Source organism: Pseudogymnoascus destructans, assembly GCF_001641265.1.
Source record: "Pseudogymnoascus destructans isolate 20631-21 unplaced genomic scaffold scaffold_3, whole genome shotgun sequence".
NCBI classification, from domain to species: Eukaryota; Fungi; Ascomycota; class Leotiomycetes; order Thelebolales; family Thelebolaceae; genus Pseudogymnoascus; species Pseudogymnoascus destructans.
In genome coordinates, this window is record NW_020167522.1 from 520,256 (window position 1) to 535,248 (window position 14,993).

The following is a 14,993-nucleotide window of genomic DNA, read 5'->3' on the forward strand; positions in this document are numbered from 1 at the left end:
ATCCTAATGTTCTACTACTCGATTCTCATGTGAGCCATACGAGCCCTGATTTTATCATTATGGCTACTAAATATCACATCATCGTATGGGCGTTTCCCAGCCACCTTACACACATTTTACAGCCATTAGACGTGGGAATATTCCAGCCTTATAAGCACTGGCATAGGCAATCCGTGCTCCGTGCCATACGAGAGGTGGATATTACCTACAACCTACCCCTATTTATGAGGGATCTCCCACATATGCGGGAGCAGACTTTTAAGGAGGCCACCATACAATCAGTGTTCCGGAAAGCTGGAATCTGGCCCATAAGCTGTAATACAGCCCTTGAGAAGCTGCGTACGTACTCGCAGCCTACGCCTACGCCTATAGAGCCTACAACACCTACCCTACCACGCCCTATTACCCCTATACCCACTACGTTCCAGGGCGTAGAACAGGGCCTACAACGCTGGAAAGACCGGCTTCCGGAGGCCTTAAGTAGCCCCTCGCGGCAGAGCTACAGTAACTGGGTTACTGGGGCCTCCCAGGTTCTAGCTGCCGGCCAGCTCCAGGAGCGGGCTATTCGCCAGCAGGTTAAGAGCTCGAAGACGAAGCGGGCTCGGGGCCAACTCCAGTGTGGAGGTGAGCTCCGGGCTTCTGAAGCCCACGAGCTTCAGAAGCAGAAAGCCGAGCTTCAGGCCCAGAAGCTCGCTGCGGCCGAAGCCCGGAAGCTAAGCCAGGCCGCAAACCGAGCCCAGAAGCTCGCTACGGCCGAAGCCCGGAAGCTGAGCCAGGCTGCAAAGCGAGCCCAGAAGCAGCTCCGCCGGGCAGGAATTGAAGCCCGGAAACAGGAGCGCCTCCGGAAGAAAAGCGTGGCTCAGCTCACCCAATCGGGCTTCCCAATTCCTCCGGAGTTGCAGGACCCAATTACTGACCCAGAAGCTGATTCTGGGAGCGAATATGAGAGTGCGAGTAAGGGTGGGCGTGGGAGTGGGCGTTGGAGTGGGAGTGAGAGTGGGAATGAAGAAGTGATAATTTCGTAGAATTGAATTTTTAAGTACCTTTACATACAAATTACTATGGCTAGGTACTTGCGGTCGCAATTTTGAGTTGGCGCAAACCGCTTCCTCTCGCTTCGAGGTGGCGCAAACCGCTTCCCCCCCCGATTAGCCGGTTGGAAACCAACGATTATGTGGCATACTTAAATGCAAAATTAATAGAAAAAATTTGCCCACATTCAGAGTTGAACTGAAGACCTCGGCATCACAATGTATCATGTGATCTTGAATCGTACTAGTGCCGCGCTCTACCAACTGAGCTATGGGGGCTGATAGTTTTTATGGGCACCCATAACATTACTCTTATGCATCGGATGAAAGGGACCCCTACCCTTTCCCTTCTTCCAACGGCATTTGTCATATCACGTCACGTATCTCTCTGTGTTTGGTAATGGGTCGACAGTAAATGGTTCGCTGAAGACGCAAGATAGCATCGCTAGCATCTGTATGTCAACCAGCTTCTCGAAATGATCAAAGAGGTAATCAATCAGGCTTTTGGCGAGAGGGCTGTATCCCCACTTGACTCTTCCCAATATGGCAATTTCGTGTCAAAGGGCATATCGATGCCGCTGTCATATTGACTGTCACGCCTACAGTGTTTGATCATATCCCGCGCAATAACAAGGATAGGCTCCTTCCGATGCGACTGATTAAGGATCTCGAGAGGGACCTCATGCTGCAGCAACGTCCCGGCATATGTCCATAAGTCTGCACGCTCCTAGTGCCCGTACTTCATCGCAATCATCGCGTTGCGGTTGCAAACATCTGTTCCTTCGCCAAACACGGCATATTCCTGAGCCAGCTCAAGCTTCCCCGGCAAATAATGGGACACATTATACATCGCAATCGTGTTTTTAGGCTCCGAAAGCCGCCCCTTACTCAGAGTTCCGGTACTAGTACCAGTACCAGTTCCAGCCCCACTCGACTTATTGGACCGATTTGTAGACAGTCCCTTCCGATAACTCCTGCCATGGATCTTTCGCTAAAAATCGAATGCGACGCTGACTTGGAACTGTGAAGAGTCGGAATCGCTCGAGGATTCGCTTCCAGAGCCTTGCGACGAATCCGATGCTTCTTGGTGGAAGCGACTCTGTAGCAAGGTGGGAAAATGTATTGAAGGAAGGCCCGTCTTTGACCCTCGATTTGTCTACCGAGACGGAGCCAAGGAGGGACTTGAACCTCTCTTCTTTCGGTGGAAAAGAAGCAGATGAGCTTACCATTGTTAGAGAATCGAGCGCCTGAACCTCAGAGGGGATTCTTGTTGCGAGTCGGCGTCGCGCTAACGTACGGGTGTAGTACGTTAGCGTGACGCCGATTCGCAACAAGAAGAATCCCCTGTGTAGAGGTTAGATCCAATTCCTAAGATATCATCGCTGAATTGGTCGCTGGTATGTCATCATCATCTTCGTCGCTGGAGCTCATGTCTGCAATACCGTCAAGGTTATCAACATCGTCAGATCCCTTAAGCCATTGCGTGCTCTCTTCGAGATTGGCTTCCCCAAGCAAGTAGCAGAGCGCAGCCCTAGGCAGCCACGGTGACGCCTAACAAATCCGGTAGCAATCTGTTGAACCTCCTGCAAAATCCGCTCGTTGGTCTCGTCTGATATTAGAGAGGACTTGCCAATATTGAACGTGGATATTTTCGGCCCGGGATACTGGTCTGGAAACCGTATCGTAGCCTTACCGTATCGTAGCCTTAAAATTAAACACCGACTTGGGGTTAGGGTTAATTTGAATTCTCTATATAGGAGCTCCTAAAGCAAGAATTCTACTACTAAACTATTAGGCCTTTGCTATAAATGCACAGCCACGACTAATTCGACTTAATAATGTGTCTTTGAATGTCTTAGATGGCATCTTCCATCTTTATACTCTATTTAACGATGTGACGGCTAGGAGGCTGCTGAAAAGGGCAGCTTTCGTCGCTGTTTTACGCACCCCGCCTGCCCACTTTTCAATACTCCCACACCCCAAAATTAATCGCCGCACACCTATCATGCCTCAGGTTCATATCACAATCCCTGAAACAAGCTCGTCTAGATCGTTCACCTCGTTCACCCCATCCAACCTCTGGCCAATCCGTCCCACCTGGCCCTCACTATCCAGGTGCCCACGTAAGCCAAAATTGGCGGTCTCCTCGTTGAACCGCTAACTCAAAGGTATTTAAGGTTGAAGGTGTCCCTCGTTCGCTCTCTTTCGTCTGTTCTTCGCCATCTCTTCTCTTTCACGTCGGTTGCAACTCGTTTGTTCACCCCTCTTACAAGCTTTCGCTCGTAGGCTCTCTTTTCAGTCATCATTACTCCTTGTCTGCATTTCTGTTCAGTCATTTTGCACCTCCCTCGACTGCTCTCTCGATTCTCTTCTTACTAAACCAATCAACCCTCCACACGTCTCCGTCTCGACATGCCAATGACTTCCTACTCCGACGACGAATCCGACAGCTCGAGCGTTTTCGACCTCGATCCCTTTTAGACGGTATCGACGATGACACCGATGACGAGTTGTGGCTATTTGACGATGAAGTAAAACACCCTCCGGAACACTATCTCGCTGAAGCAGAAGAACTCGATGTGCAGCGGCTTCGGCAACGACGATACAGCCCCAATACCCAAGTCCAGCTTGATCGAGTGAAGTTGCAGTGGGATCAGTAAGTCAACATTCAAATGACTATTGTTGCTTATGCTAACTTTCCACTCCTTTGAAGGTACTGCTCCTACATTAAGAAAGACCCAGTGCAATGCTTTCACGATGTCACGATAAGATTCCTCAAAGGCTTCTTGAGCTGGGTTTGCGACCAACGACGATGGAAAGGTGGGCGCAGGCGGCCAGGCATCAAACATACGACATCGTTGGAGACTGCTTGGCATGCTGTTCAAGGTTAAGGCCTTCAAGTCTCCTAGCATCTATTCACCCGAGAAGTTGTACAGTCTGAACGTTCTGCAGGGGATGAATGAGCAGGAGCTACCATTGAAGGATGAGATGCTCGACAATTTTGTCTTTTGTCAAGCGGTTCGTGAGGCGGAAGGCGTTCACATCGCTCACAATCTACAGCTGTCGTCGGCATCGGTCCGGTACCGCATGAAGATAGGCGGCCAGATCATCGGGTTTAAACAAGTCACGAAGCTGTATGTGCTACGTGACGGAGCTGCTAAGGCACTAAATGAGAGTCGTAAGTGTTTTTCTGAGATCCTGCTGTCCTCAACTAATGTGGTCTCTTTGGCACAGCCGATGTTAGTGACTCCGTTCAAAACTTAATCTTGCAGCATGCGAGTATCGACACCTTCCTTAAACACTACCTTGATCGGAATATCAATGTGGACATCCAAAATATATATCGCGGACTCGAGCCGCAAAAGGCTTTGATGAGGTTCGCATGTTCAATGAGCCGATCGACCCCCGGCGCCCCAGGAAGCTGACTTCTGCACAATAAGCATTGGTCAATAACCTTACATGTATCGTGAAATTGTCTCAGATCGCAGCCCACCTGTCAGGGTCTCCAGAAGGCACATGATGAGCAGGCCCTCGAACACTTGCTTGAAAATCTTCCTGATGAAAAGGTCCTCAAAAGACCCTTTCACTGTCGTCTTGGTACTAAGTGCTGCACAGGTTTTGTCCTACATCTTTGTACACCTACACTGAAGACAAACTGCCATTCTTCCGTTCTTAAATCGTCAACCCTCTGCCCGCTCGCAGTTGGTGGCTCTGGGAAAGCTCGCCGTTGTCGACGCCCCGCCCAGTCCTGCCGCAACCCCCATTTCGATCGACCAGATTCCGCAAGCACCATCACCCAGCATTCCAGAGAGGCGTCTACAAGATTAACATGAGGGAAATGGAGGGATGGGTATCTGCCGGGAGATGGCCATACCATCCGACAGTCTCGCAACGGACGGGTATGAGCACGACACCCTGCCGACCGATGAACCGCATACCCATGTCTCCTCACAAGAGAGGGCATCGCCAGATGCCTCTGTCCCAGGGACTCCTAACTCCACGGACACCAACGAGGGCTTGGTTGCGAACCCCAGTCACGTTCAAGAGGGCGGGCTGGAGCATGATGGTCATCTACACGAGACTGTCATGGACGAGACGGCTGTCGCAGCAGAGACAGGCGTTGGCGTCATCCAGCCCCGACCAACACAGACCTCGACGTCGCCCAGGAGGTCCACGCTGAAGAGCCGTCCCAGACTTGTGAAGATGTTTCATCGTCTCCAAGCCCCAACGCGGATTCCCAAGGTACAAGAAGAGCTGCTAGCGAAGGCTAACCAGTCGATGGATGACTCCATGAATGTCACGACATAATTTTTGTCCTTGAGCGATTTGCACTACAGCGGGATTCTATTGCTACCAGAGAAGACCACGTTGATCACACGGACCAGGACGAGCTGCAGCTGCAGGACCCGAACCGCCAGCTAGGACTGAAGAAGTGGTGGGATGGCCTTGGCGCCCACAAGAACAGTGAAAAATGGGAGAAATGCCTTCAGGGAGTCTTTGCGGGACTTTTTTATGGCCAGTATGCTGATGAGAGGGACGCATTCGATAGGCGGAAGAAAAAGGGGAACCTGCCCACATCCAAGTGAAATGTACGTGGACATGTGCTCCCCCGAGACTATTATCCCGGATGGTGAACTTCCATCTAAACAGGCCTTTGCTGCCCGTGCCCAAGCCAAGAGGCATTTTCAAAACGAGTTACAAAAAAAGAAGCTATGGGGGAAGATGGAAAAGCGCTACGGTATAGCCGTGTTCCTGCTGCTCAACCCGACCTTGCAGGAAGACCAGTAAGTGCCTTTGTGCAGATGCGCGAGGACCTTAGAGATAACATTGTATCTATAGTGTTCGACGACTAAGAGAATCCAACCTTGACCTCCTTCTAGACCGCATCAATGAACGACACCCAAGCTTGAAACAAGACCTCCAAGGGCTTTCTGACCATCTCTCGTATTACATTGACAAAGGCAGACTTCCAACACGGAAATTACGGTTTGAAGAACTGTCCCGCAGTGAGCTAGAGTCCGAGTGTTTGAAAAGCTTGTCGCTAAGTGATATGTTCAAAACCCTTGAGCCGCCTGCAGCAAACGCTGCAGCAAACGCTCCCTGCGAAGGCCCGTCGATGAGTGAGGGATCGCACGTAGAAGGCTACTACGCCGTGACAGAAAAGGTATCTGTTTATGCACCCCCGCCTCCGGACCAATCACGGCCCGCATTTTCTTCATCGTCATCACTGCGAGACGTCGATGAGCCTCTCACTCCAAGACTGGATGTAGATTCTAGGGTAGATTCTCTCCCTGGTATCTTTGACACAGCAGCAGATACTCCCGGCTCTTCTCCAGCAGGATACAATACTTTTGAAGGCGAGTTTGAGCACTACCATAATCAAGTAATGGCTTCTAGGGACCCCAACTATGACTTTTCCGTCCCAGACAATTCTACTGTCTGCTAATGTCATTTCGATTCGATCGGCTTTATCCCGTAATATAATCCCAGTCGTAGATCAACGCAGGAGATCCGATGCAACACGTCTATCGCAAGTCTTGCGGAAGCTACTGGCCAGCTAGTCATATGCCAAACTCTTACATTTGCTGCAACACCGTCACCAGAAATGTCTTCTATCTCATTACATTACTTTTATTACAAATGCCCTTACTTTTCACCAAATCAAGGAATACCAAAGCCGCTTATAGAGGTCCTGTAGAACAGGTCATACGGTTGAGGAGGGGTCTAGGGCTTGGATGGTACCTTCTAAGGCCATTGCTGCCTAGAAGTAATGTGGCATAGAGAGCTGTATACTCTAGCCATAAACGTCAACACGTTATCAATTAGCAAGCCATCTACACACCAGATGGCATCAAGGTTATACTGGGAGTCTGCAAAGACAAATGTACAAGGAATGGATTTTACAGGCATACGTTATAGCAATGATCTGCAGAGACACGGTTATAGAAAGGGTTGGGAACAGTTATTTTGATATATGATCAATTGTCACTTATCTACCAAGTGCCAAGCCTATGTGATTCCATCGCTACACAATCCGCCGACTTTATTCACATATCAAACAACTCAAATGCAGCTGTAAAACAAAACTAACACTGACAAAACTGCATACTAGAAAGCAGAGCAAATTCAGACGAGTGTATTAATTTATGCTTCCATAGCATCACGCGCCTGTTCATGGTACTGGAAGCCTCGGTGAGAACTGACTGCTGCCAGAGCTACCATACACTTGAGGTCTTCTCTTTTTCAACTGAGCTGTAAAAGCGGATGCTGGTAGAGTTAGGCGTAGCACGACTTTGTAGAGGGACTTGCTTACATCTGATAGCTCGTCAAAAGACCTGGCTACCTGGATCTTGGCCAGGAAGTCAACAGCTTTGCAGTCAGCTGGCCATCGCTCCAAGTCATGGGCACCGCCAGCTCCATTCTCGTAGGCGCTCTTCTACATCAGCTTCATGGTAATACTCATTAGAGACACCATATCTAGCAAACTTCCCCAACCCGAAAGTGTCATTTCCCTGCAGCATTCCTGACCGGCTGATGGCTGTGTTAGATTGGGGACTTGGGGCAGGCAGCTAGCTCACCAATCTTTATATCTCCTTCTGTGCCTATGAGAATGCTAGAGCAGCTAAGAGAGCCATGCTCGAGCTGGCACAAGGCGAGATACTTGAGCCCTTTGACAACCTGTACTAGTCAGCAAGTCGACCCATCATAGTTGTAGGATGCACCTAGGCCAGTGCCGCCGCCAGTTCAAGCTCAGTAGGGTAGGGAGGCGAGTACACGATATTGTCAAGCATGACAGGAAGGTGCTGAAAGGCGGCATAGTGAGAGCCTTCAAAGTTAAAGCACTCAACCATGTTGTCGAAGTTCTGGTGCCGCACTCTCTGTAACATGCGCACGCTCTGGGCGGCGTTAGGTCCCTCAAGGCACTTCACCATGAGAAGATCGTTCGGGGAAGATAGATCAGCTACGATGGGAACATATCCGCCGAGGTTCACTTCGAACTTCTCACAGAAGCGGGCCCATGGCGATTCGAACTGGACTGTGCGATCGAGCATGCTGGCACATCTCTGGGCAGCTTTCACGACCTGTAGCTCCCTGAGACCAGACTTAGTGGCTGTCTCACAGCTATCCAGAGAAGCTTTTATATTGCGGCGTTGCTCAGGCTCGCGGTTCTGCGAGGCTATAATCTTTCTCTTCTTCAAGATCAGTGAAGCAAAGCCAGGAGGGACGCTCTCTTCTGGCGTGTCGACTTGTTCGTTGGTGTTGAGGTCTGGCCCATTGCCAAACATGATCCTCGTCATACGATTGTCCTTGATGGAAACATTGTGCTCAACATCGTCGGCAGCAGTTGAAGCAGACTGTTCTCGGTCCATGGCAGAGAGAGACTCCATTATTCATAGTCCGATTTAACTAAAGGCAGCTGTGACTGGTGTGCAGCAGGTAGGCAATCGGGGTATTTATGTCAAAAAGAACAAAGGACCTGGAACGTGTTACAGTCGGAAAGAAGTGACCACTAGCAGCAAATGGAGGGTGTACCTATTTAGGAGCCCAGAATAGTACTTATACCATCGGGCAATGGTATAAGTACCACACGACCCAGGGCACATTTATTCCTACAATCCTCCTCCCTCCAGCCTCCATTCTAGTCCACTGCCTTCAGCCATCAATATGCAGCAGTCTCGAGCCCAAAACGAGGACTCCATGCTCGAGGAACAGCGGCGACTGAAGTACAAGGGTACTGCTCGCATCTGTCTCGACGTGCTCTTTTTCCGCCAAGATCAGCCACGTGAATACAGCAAGAGACAAGCGGACTTCCTGGTGGATTGTTTTCAGAAGGAAGGATGTCATCGAGTGCCTTTCTGCAATTACGTCCCTGCGATCATCAACCAGGAAAACCTTGATGCCGCATTGGAGCGGTTGGGGAGGACGGCAGACGACTTGCTGACTAATGATGAGGTGCCTGACTATCCCCTGCTAGAATTCCCGACCGGCTTCCATCTTGAGTGTCTCCACGGCCGGCACAGGATCGAAGCTGGGCGTGAATTTCTCCATCCTGGGGAGGATTGGTGGACAGTTTATCTGTACCTCGCAGGTAAGATCGAGGCCTTTTCACATATGGGTCGTGCTAACGTGTGACTACCTAGACCTGAACGTCGACCTAAAGACATGCCTCGTTGAAGAATACGCCAACGAGGAGAAGCCCTCCGATGGCGAGATTTACTACAAGATGCGACGCTACCATTTCCAGCGGAATTTCAGCTTTGAAATGCGGTGGAAGGCGCTCCTGTGAGGCAAGCGGAAGGAGTACCTGCTGACGCTCACCCGTAATGAAGCACTGACGGCAGCATTCGATGACTTGCTGGACATCCCAGGTCTCTGGGGCGGGATAAAGATGACTATGCTGCACAAAGTCATGGCTCTGAAGTGTGATACGGTAGGCAGAGGGCTGGCATGGATGATTGATTTTGGCTGATTTCTCGCGATACAGGAACTTTTACACTACCTCCGCCGCATCAAGCAGGTCTGGTCCGATCTTGTATGTGGCAATAAGGCTGCTATGGGGAAGATTGATCAAGCGACAGTGAAGGCTTTAGAGCTGAAGGCACCACGAGTGTCGACAGCGGACGCGGAGTTCCTCCGCATTCGAGTGCGCGGGGGGGAGGTTTTCAGCGCTTTTGACGACAGCGAGCGCGACAATATCTGGAGCCGCCTAAAGTGTGTTGAGGGCCTAATTCCATCTCTCGCGACCTTCTTCAAAGACATCGGGTACTTGGAGCACCTCACCAACTGCGCCAAGCAGCTAATGGGCGACAATGTCCAGATCTCTCATGCCTTCAAGCAACTATTCTCCCCTGTTAATCAAGAGGACGGCCGCGTTCAGATCATGGATGGCCAGGCTAAGATTCAGGTCGCCGAGAATGCGTTTGTGTACGAGCAGGGGACACGCGGAGACCAAGTCGATCTCAGGTACCAGCAGATCATTGCGTATGCCATGCGGCACTTCGCGGATATGCCAAAGGAACCAGTGAAGGAGGGCCGCATGATGCAGCCTGCAGCGATGGCCGTCCTCCGCCGCTTTGCTGACTTGGCAGACCAGCTGGGGTTTACCAGTACCAGGATAAAGCATTTACAGCAGTATCCAGCTGCACGTGCCGAGCAAACCCCACCATCGGACATCCTCCCCTCGTTACGTCAGGATCCAGAGTAGGGATAGCACATAGATGCGGCACCCCACTCAGGCCGAAATTCAACGAGGACCGGAAATTTTGGTTTATCAATCACCTCCATGATGAGAGTGACCAGCAAGGCAAAGGCATCACGAACTTCTTCGTCCGAAAACAAGTTTATCTCGCCTTCTTTGGCTGGCCAACCTGGCGGCCTACTGGCCAGGGTGGTAGCCATGGCAGCTCTCCATCTCTCTCTCCTGTTTTAGACTCCGAAGATTTACCTCGAGGTCCAAGCGCTGATGCTCAGCAGCACACGGTTGGGTCCCGAACGGACCGGCCATCTAGTGCGCTAGAACCTGCGGAAGATGACGGGGGCCTTTTTGTCCCAGAAGCTGGTCCAAGCCAAACCCATGCGGAAGGAATGGGTGGTGGTGGACAGCCAGCCTATGAACAGCTCAACGCCAGCCGAGAATGAAAGGTGGAAGCGGAAGCTTCTGGAACATAAAAAGCAAAGGGAAGCGTGGCTGGAGAGGGAGAGGCTGGAGAAGAAGAGGCTGGAGAAGGAGAGGCTGGAGAGGGAGAGGCTGGATATGGAGAGGTTGGTGAGAGAGCGACTGGAGAGAGAGATAGACATAAACCTTGTCAGATGGGAGGACGATACTTGGAAATACCTAACACCACTTGCAGTCGATGCAGAGGATCCGTCTAACATCGAACGGTTGGTTAACGATTACATGACAAGAGGAATCAGGGCTTTCAACACATATCTGCGAATGATGAGCCCCGCGGAATGCTTTCAGGTAGTCATCAATAATAGGACACACACAATCCTCCTAATCGCAGAACACGAGCTTGCTATTGATGATAGGATGCATGAATCTGCAAAGAATCTCCATGCGGAGGCAACGAAGAGAGTCATTGGTTTGAAACGCAAGGCCACCGAAGATCTGTCTCACACTTACCACGCATGGAAGATGGTTGTCTGCACCGATTGGAATGAGCTACCGTAAAATGTCAGAAGTTCCATTTCCTTTGAGAGTCACGTGGGTGCATAGTAAAAATGGCAACGGTATCATGACATTGCAGAGTAATTTGCAACCAGGATTGCTGGGGCATCTAGAGAGTAATATAGCTAGAGAGTGACATTAAGTATAAGAGAGCCATAATTTCCTACGTGACTGCTACAAGTAAGGAAACTTTCTCGAAAATGCAGGTGAGGGTTCATTTGGCACTAAATTAACTTATTTCAAGCGGATCCGAGGGGCTTTTCTTTCCGGCTTGTAATTAGTAGGAGAGCACAGGTACAAGGGGAGATTTAGTGATAGCAAGGCAGTTGGCACTACCGCCTAAGAGCGGAGCTTGGGGTGGGCACGGCGTGACGACAGGCGGCAAAGAGGCAGTTAAGAGGGGATCGAGAAATTCTTGTGCTTATGGCTAAGCGCACCTTCTACCTTACTGACAAACGCGTGAATATGGGCTATGAGTGCTTTGTTGATACCTATGGATTTGAAGTGAACATGGGCAGGGGTCACAGTTCATGAGACACCATATTTAAAGGATGCGATCAATGCACAGGCTCTACGGGTAGCGGATTCTGTGAAAGCACTTTCAACAACATGAGGGGAATATGTAGTTTCTCTGGTATGACTGCTTTGATAATCTAATGAGGACTGGGACAGCAGTAGTTCTTGTCGGGCCAGTGAAGACATGGCAAGGGAGAAAGTAGCAATGAAGAGAGAGATGGGGGTGCGGTAAAAGGGCCTTCATAAGAGGACGTAATTGTCTTAGGGATAGAGGACTATAGAAGGTGATACTGTAGAACAATATGACTCACACTGCAACTTACCCTACGTTCGCGCATTGTGACCTTTTTGCTTGAAGGGGTTGAGACTTACCCTTGTTTTTATTTCTCAGGACTGAATTCTCCCCACCTGGTCTGGATCTTCTGGATTGCGTTTCCGTCAATGTGTCGCGTCAGCATCATGTGGCAACATATTTATAGGGAATGGAAACGAATTCATCTTGCCACTATTTAGTAAATACCATTAAAGTTAGGAGTGAACCTACAGTTTCTTTCTTACATGGTATGGTGGAAAGCATGGGTTGCCAGGAGATATGTAAGTATAATAGTGCCCTTTCTGATAGATAATCAAAGCAACATCCGCGCCATACAATTCCCCATACTCATATACCTTGTTGGTCAAAGTGCTTCTCCTTCTAGATGTATTCTGGCTTTGGCGTTTCCATACGTTGCGCACGTTGGGACAGAGTACATTGGACATGGCGCTGAGAGGCTTATGTCTCAAGTAATTTGAAGGGTTGTAGCTAGATCAGGGTAGCTGTAGGGGTGTCGCTGGCATTTTATAGAGATCTATTTAGCCCAGAACGGTAATTCTGCTGTCCCAAGCTTGGTTTCCACCTCCGGTGGGCCATGCTGAGGGTCCGCGCATCCTGACCCGCCCAATATAATATAGTGCCAGGTACACCTCGATGGACCCTCCCTCGCACCATCCGATGTTCCTAAACAACCCCCACCACTTAATGACCCCTCACCACCCGATGGTCCTAATCATCTTTTACCTGATAGTATCGATGAACCCTCACCAGCATACACTGAGTATCCTTGAAATCAACTCTGTCTTTGATTGCAGCTGCATTCTCCGTTGTATAATCTGATCAACTCCGGTATTACCTGTCCGTGTAAGGACACAGGGCACCCAGCTCACAGTAATAGCATATGAGAGTGCGAGTCGGAGGCTAAACGGATGCTATCCTATAGGTCTACTACGAAGGATACAAAAAAGATGATGGGGAACCCCGTCAGTCGATTTTCTCAAGTATCCGAAACCCATCCGACTCAGTTCCAACTCGGTTAGGCCACCCAAATGATCACACGTGACCCCGCGGCTACCCGGAGTCTACTCCCTAGAATGAGAGACGAGAAGGCATCCTTACAGTCCGAGTCTGTCTTAACCGCTCCATTCTTCACGGCTTGGACCAGCGACATCCTTTTCATCGACGGCATCTTCTTTGAATTTCCCTTCCTCATAATCACAAATTAGAAGCTTAGCAAAGTCCTCAATCGTCGTGATCTTATTCTCGATTTTGTTGCGGTCATACCATCCCTGATGCAAATGTATTTTTGCAGCAGTTTTGCACATGCTTTGTAGCTTTTGCAACTCTGTAATCATATCATTTGGCATGCCCTTTTTAAACCCAACTCCGCGTATTGACTGGTCCAGCTTATTGAAAGAGGTATAAGGCTCCTTATCAAAGGGTTCTGATACGTGTCAATTATTCACAGCGGAGATATGATGCTTCCAGATAGGGACTTCTTTTGTCACTTTATGGAGCACCTTTCCAATTAGTATCTGGCAAAGTATTTGCAGGTTTCATTGTCTTACCTCTAACGCGAGCTTCTCCTCAAGTTTCGTGTTTTCGACATCTTTCATCACCTCTTTTAATTTCTCCTTCAGTTCTTCTACTATCCAATAATTATCTCCAATGTCCAGGCTGTCAACACTGATCGTACCACTTAATCCGTCATCAATAGTGTCATTTTGAACTTTGGAAGTGGTAGTTTCGCCTATACAGACAATAGAGGTCGTATTTTTATCTTCTATTCTCGTGTCGAAGTCTTTCACTAAGGTAGCTGAGGACAATCTGGCAGCAACGTCTGGGTTGTTTTCAAGCTCTGACCCAACCGCATCGCAAAGAGTCTATTTGGTGTTAGAAAGTAGAACATAACTATCTTGAAGTCAATATACTTGTGGCGTCAGGTTCTCTGTCTTGTTTTTTTTGCTCCGTGTACCTCCGTTCATATCATCATCACTCTTTCGTTTCTGAAGTTTCATTGGGGCCATTTCAAAAGATATGGGCGAGAGGTTTGACGTATCAGAGCCGCCCAGCAGTGACCTTTGAACGGTGGTAGTGGTGGGCAGGGCAGAATCTCGCAACAAAATTGAAGGAACAGAGCCCTTCCCGGGAGGGTTTTGTGAAAAACTCATTCCGAATATTATCACGTGTGTTGAAAAACTACCTCAGCATTAGAGACAGGTGAATTAGACAGGAAGAGGGGCAGGTCGGCTGCTTTATATGTAATAAGTCAGATGAGCATGCCATCGTTCATATGTTCAGATGCTGACAAAACCGATTCATCATGCAGCAGCGGGATGCAGGCGGTAAATGTAGTGGAGGGAAGGGTATTGCGAGTAATGACCAGGTTTTGGCGTGGGCGGGCAGTCCTTTGCCTCCAGAGTGTGATTTCAAGGCAGTGATTGCGCCTAGGTCGAGCTAGGATGGATGGAATATTTTGCCACTGCTGATATATGTGGCGGCGTCCATTTCCGAGACAGAGGGAATTCCTCACCGATGCTATGGGGGGCCCCACCAGCTCCGTTATTGACATATATGGCGGGTAGAGGCAACATAAGTGAATAGATGTACAATGGGAGTGGAGATCATTTGGATTTGCTGGTAAAGCGGCCTATAAACAAACGGCCAAAACTACGATATATAAAAAATCTAATCCGTTCGCCCCTTCCCATCCAGAAAAACCATCGTGCATCCCTCCCATCACTCCTGTCCATCATCAAAAAGAAGTGAAGAAACTACCGACTCCCCGTTTATTCGTGTTGCTGCAGGTATATCGAATCGAAACTCGGGAGATGGAGCTGCCCCGTAACAAGCGTACATCCCCCCAACTCAACTCGATTATACTCCACTATCTTCCACCATTCAATCAACAGTAATTATCTGCATATGAACCGTAAAGACCCAGACCTTGTGAAAAACATTC

At 49.4% G+C, this 14,993-nt stretch overlaps 5 protein-coding genes and 1 non-coding gene across 6 annotated transcripts; 4 read left to right on the plus strand and 2 right to left on the minus strand.

Moving 5' to 3' along the window:
- Positions 1 to 242: 242 nt before the first annotated feature.
- On the plus strand, positions 243 to 1,025 carry VC83_01473 (uncharacterized protein; the record flags this gene model as incomplete). Its single annotated transcript, XM_024465151.1, has 1 exon — positions 243 to 1,025. The coding sequence occupies one exon, from the start codon at positions 243 to 245 to the stop codon at positions 1,023 to 1,025; it is 783 nt and encodes a 260-aa protein (XP_024327385.1).
- Positions 1,026 to 1,209: 184 nt separating this feature from the next.
- VC83_01474 lies at positions 1,210 to 1,310 on the minus strand (the record flags this gene model as incomplete). The annotated part of the gene is made up of 1 exon: positions 1,210 to 1,310. It is a non-coding gene; the product is annotated as a tRNA-Thr (tRNA).
- Positions 1,311 to 4,895: 3,585 nt separating this feature from the next.
- Positions 4,896 to 5,617, plus strand: VC83_01475 (uncharacterized protein; the record flags this gene model as incomplete). Its single annotated transcript, XM_024465152.1, has 2 exons — positions 4,896 to 5,273; positions 5,417 to 5,617. 2 exons carry the CDS (start codon positions 4,896 to 4,898, stop codon positions 5,615 to 5,617), a joined length of 579 nt encoding a protein of 192 aa, XP_024327391.1.
- A 3,079-nt stretch (positions 5,618 to 8,696) lies between these two features.
- On the plus strand, positions 8,697 to 9,318 carry VC83_01476 (uncharacterized protein; the record flags this gene model as incomplete). The annotated part of the gene is made up of 2 exons (XM_024465153.1): positions 8,697 to 9,120; positions 9,173 to 9,318. The coding sequence occupies 2 exons, from the start codon at positions 8,697 to 8,699 to the stop codon at positions 9,316 to 9,318; spliced, it is 570 nt and encodes a 189-aa protein (XP_024327390.1).
- Positions 9,319 to 9,420: 102 nt separating this feature from the next.
- VC83_01477 (uncharacterized protein) lies at positions 9,421 to 11,205 on the plus strand (the record flags this gene model as incomplete). Its single annotated transcript, XM_024465154.1, has 4 exons — positions 9,421 to 9,462; positions 9,517 to 10,232; positions 10,268 to 10,511; positions 10,561 to 11,205. 4 exons carry the CDS (start codon positions 9,421 to 9,423, stop codon positions 11,203 to 11,205), a joined length of 1,647 nt encoding a protein of 548 aa, XP_024327389.1.
- A 1,959-nt stretch (positions 11,206 to 13,164) lies between these two features.
- Positions 13,165 to 14,190, minus strand: VC83_01478 (uncharacterized protein; the record flags this gene model as incomplete). Its single annotated transcript, XM_024465155.1, has 4 exons — positions 13,963 to 14,190; positions 13,600 to 13,914; positions 13,498 to 13,551; positions 13,165 to 13,437 (listed from the first exon to the last, which is right to left on the minus strand). Exons 1-4 carry the CDS (start codon positions 14,056 to 14,058, stop codon positions 13,165 to 13,167), a joined length of 738 nt encoding a protein of 245 aa, XP_024327384.1. The 5' UTR covers positions 14,059 to 14,190.
- Between the last annotated feature and the right edge of the window lie 803 nt (positions 14,191 to 14,993).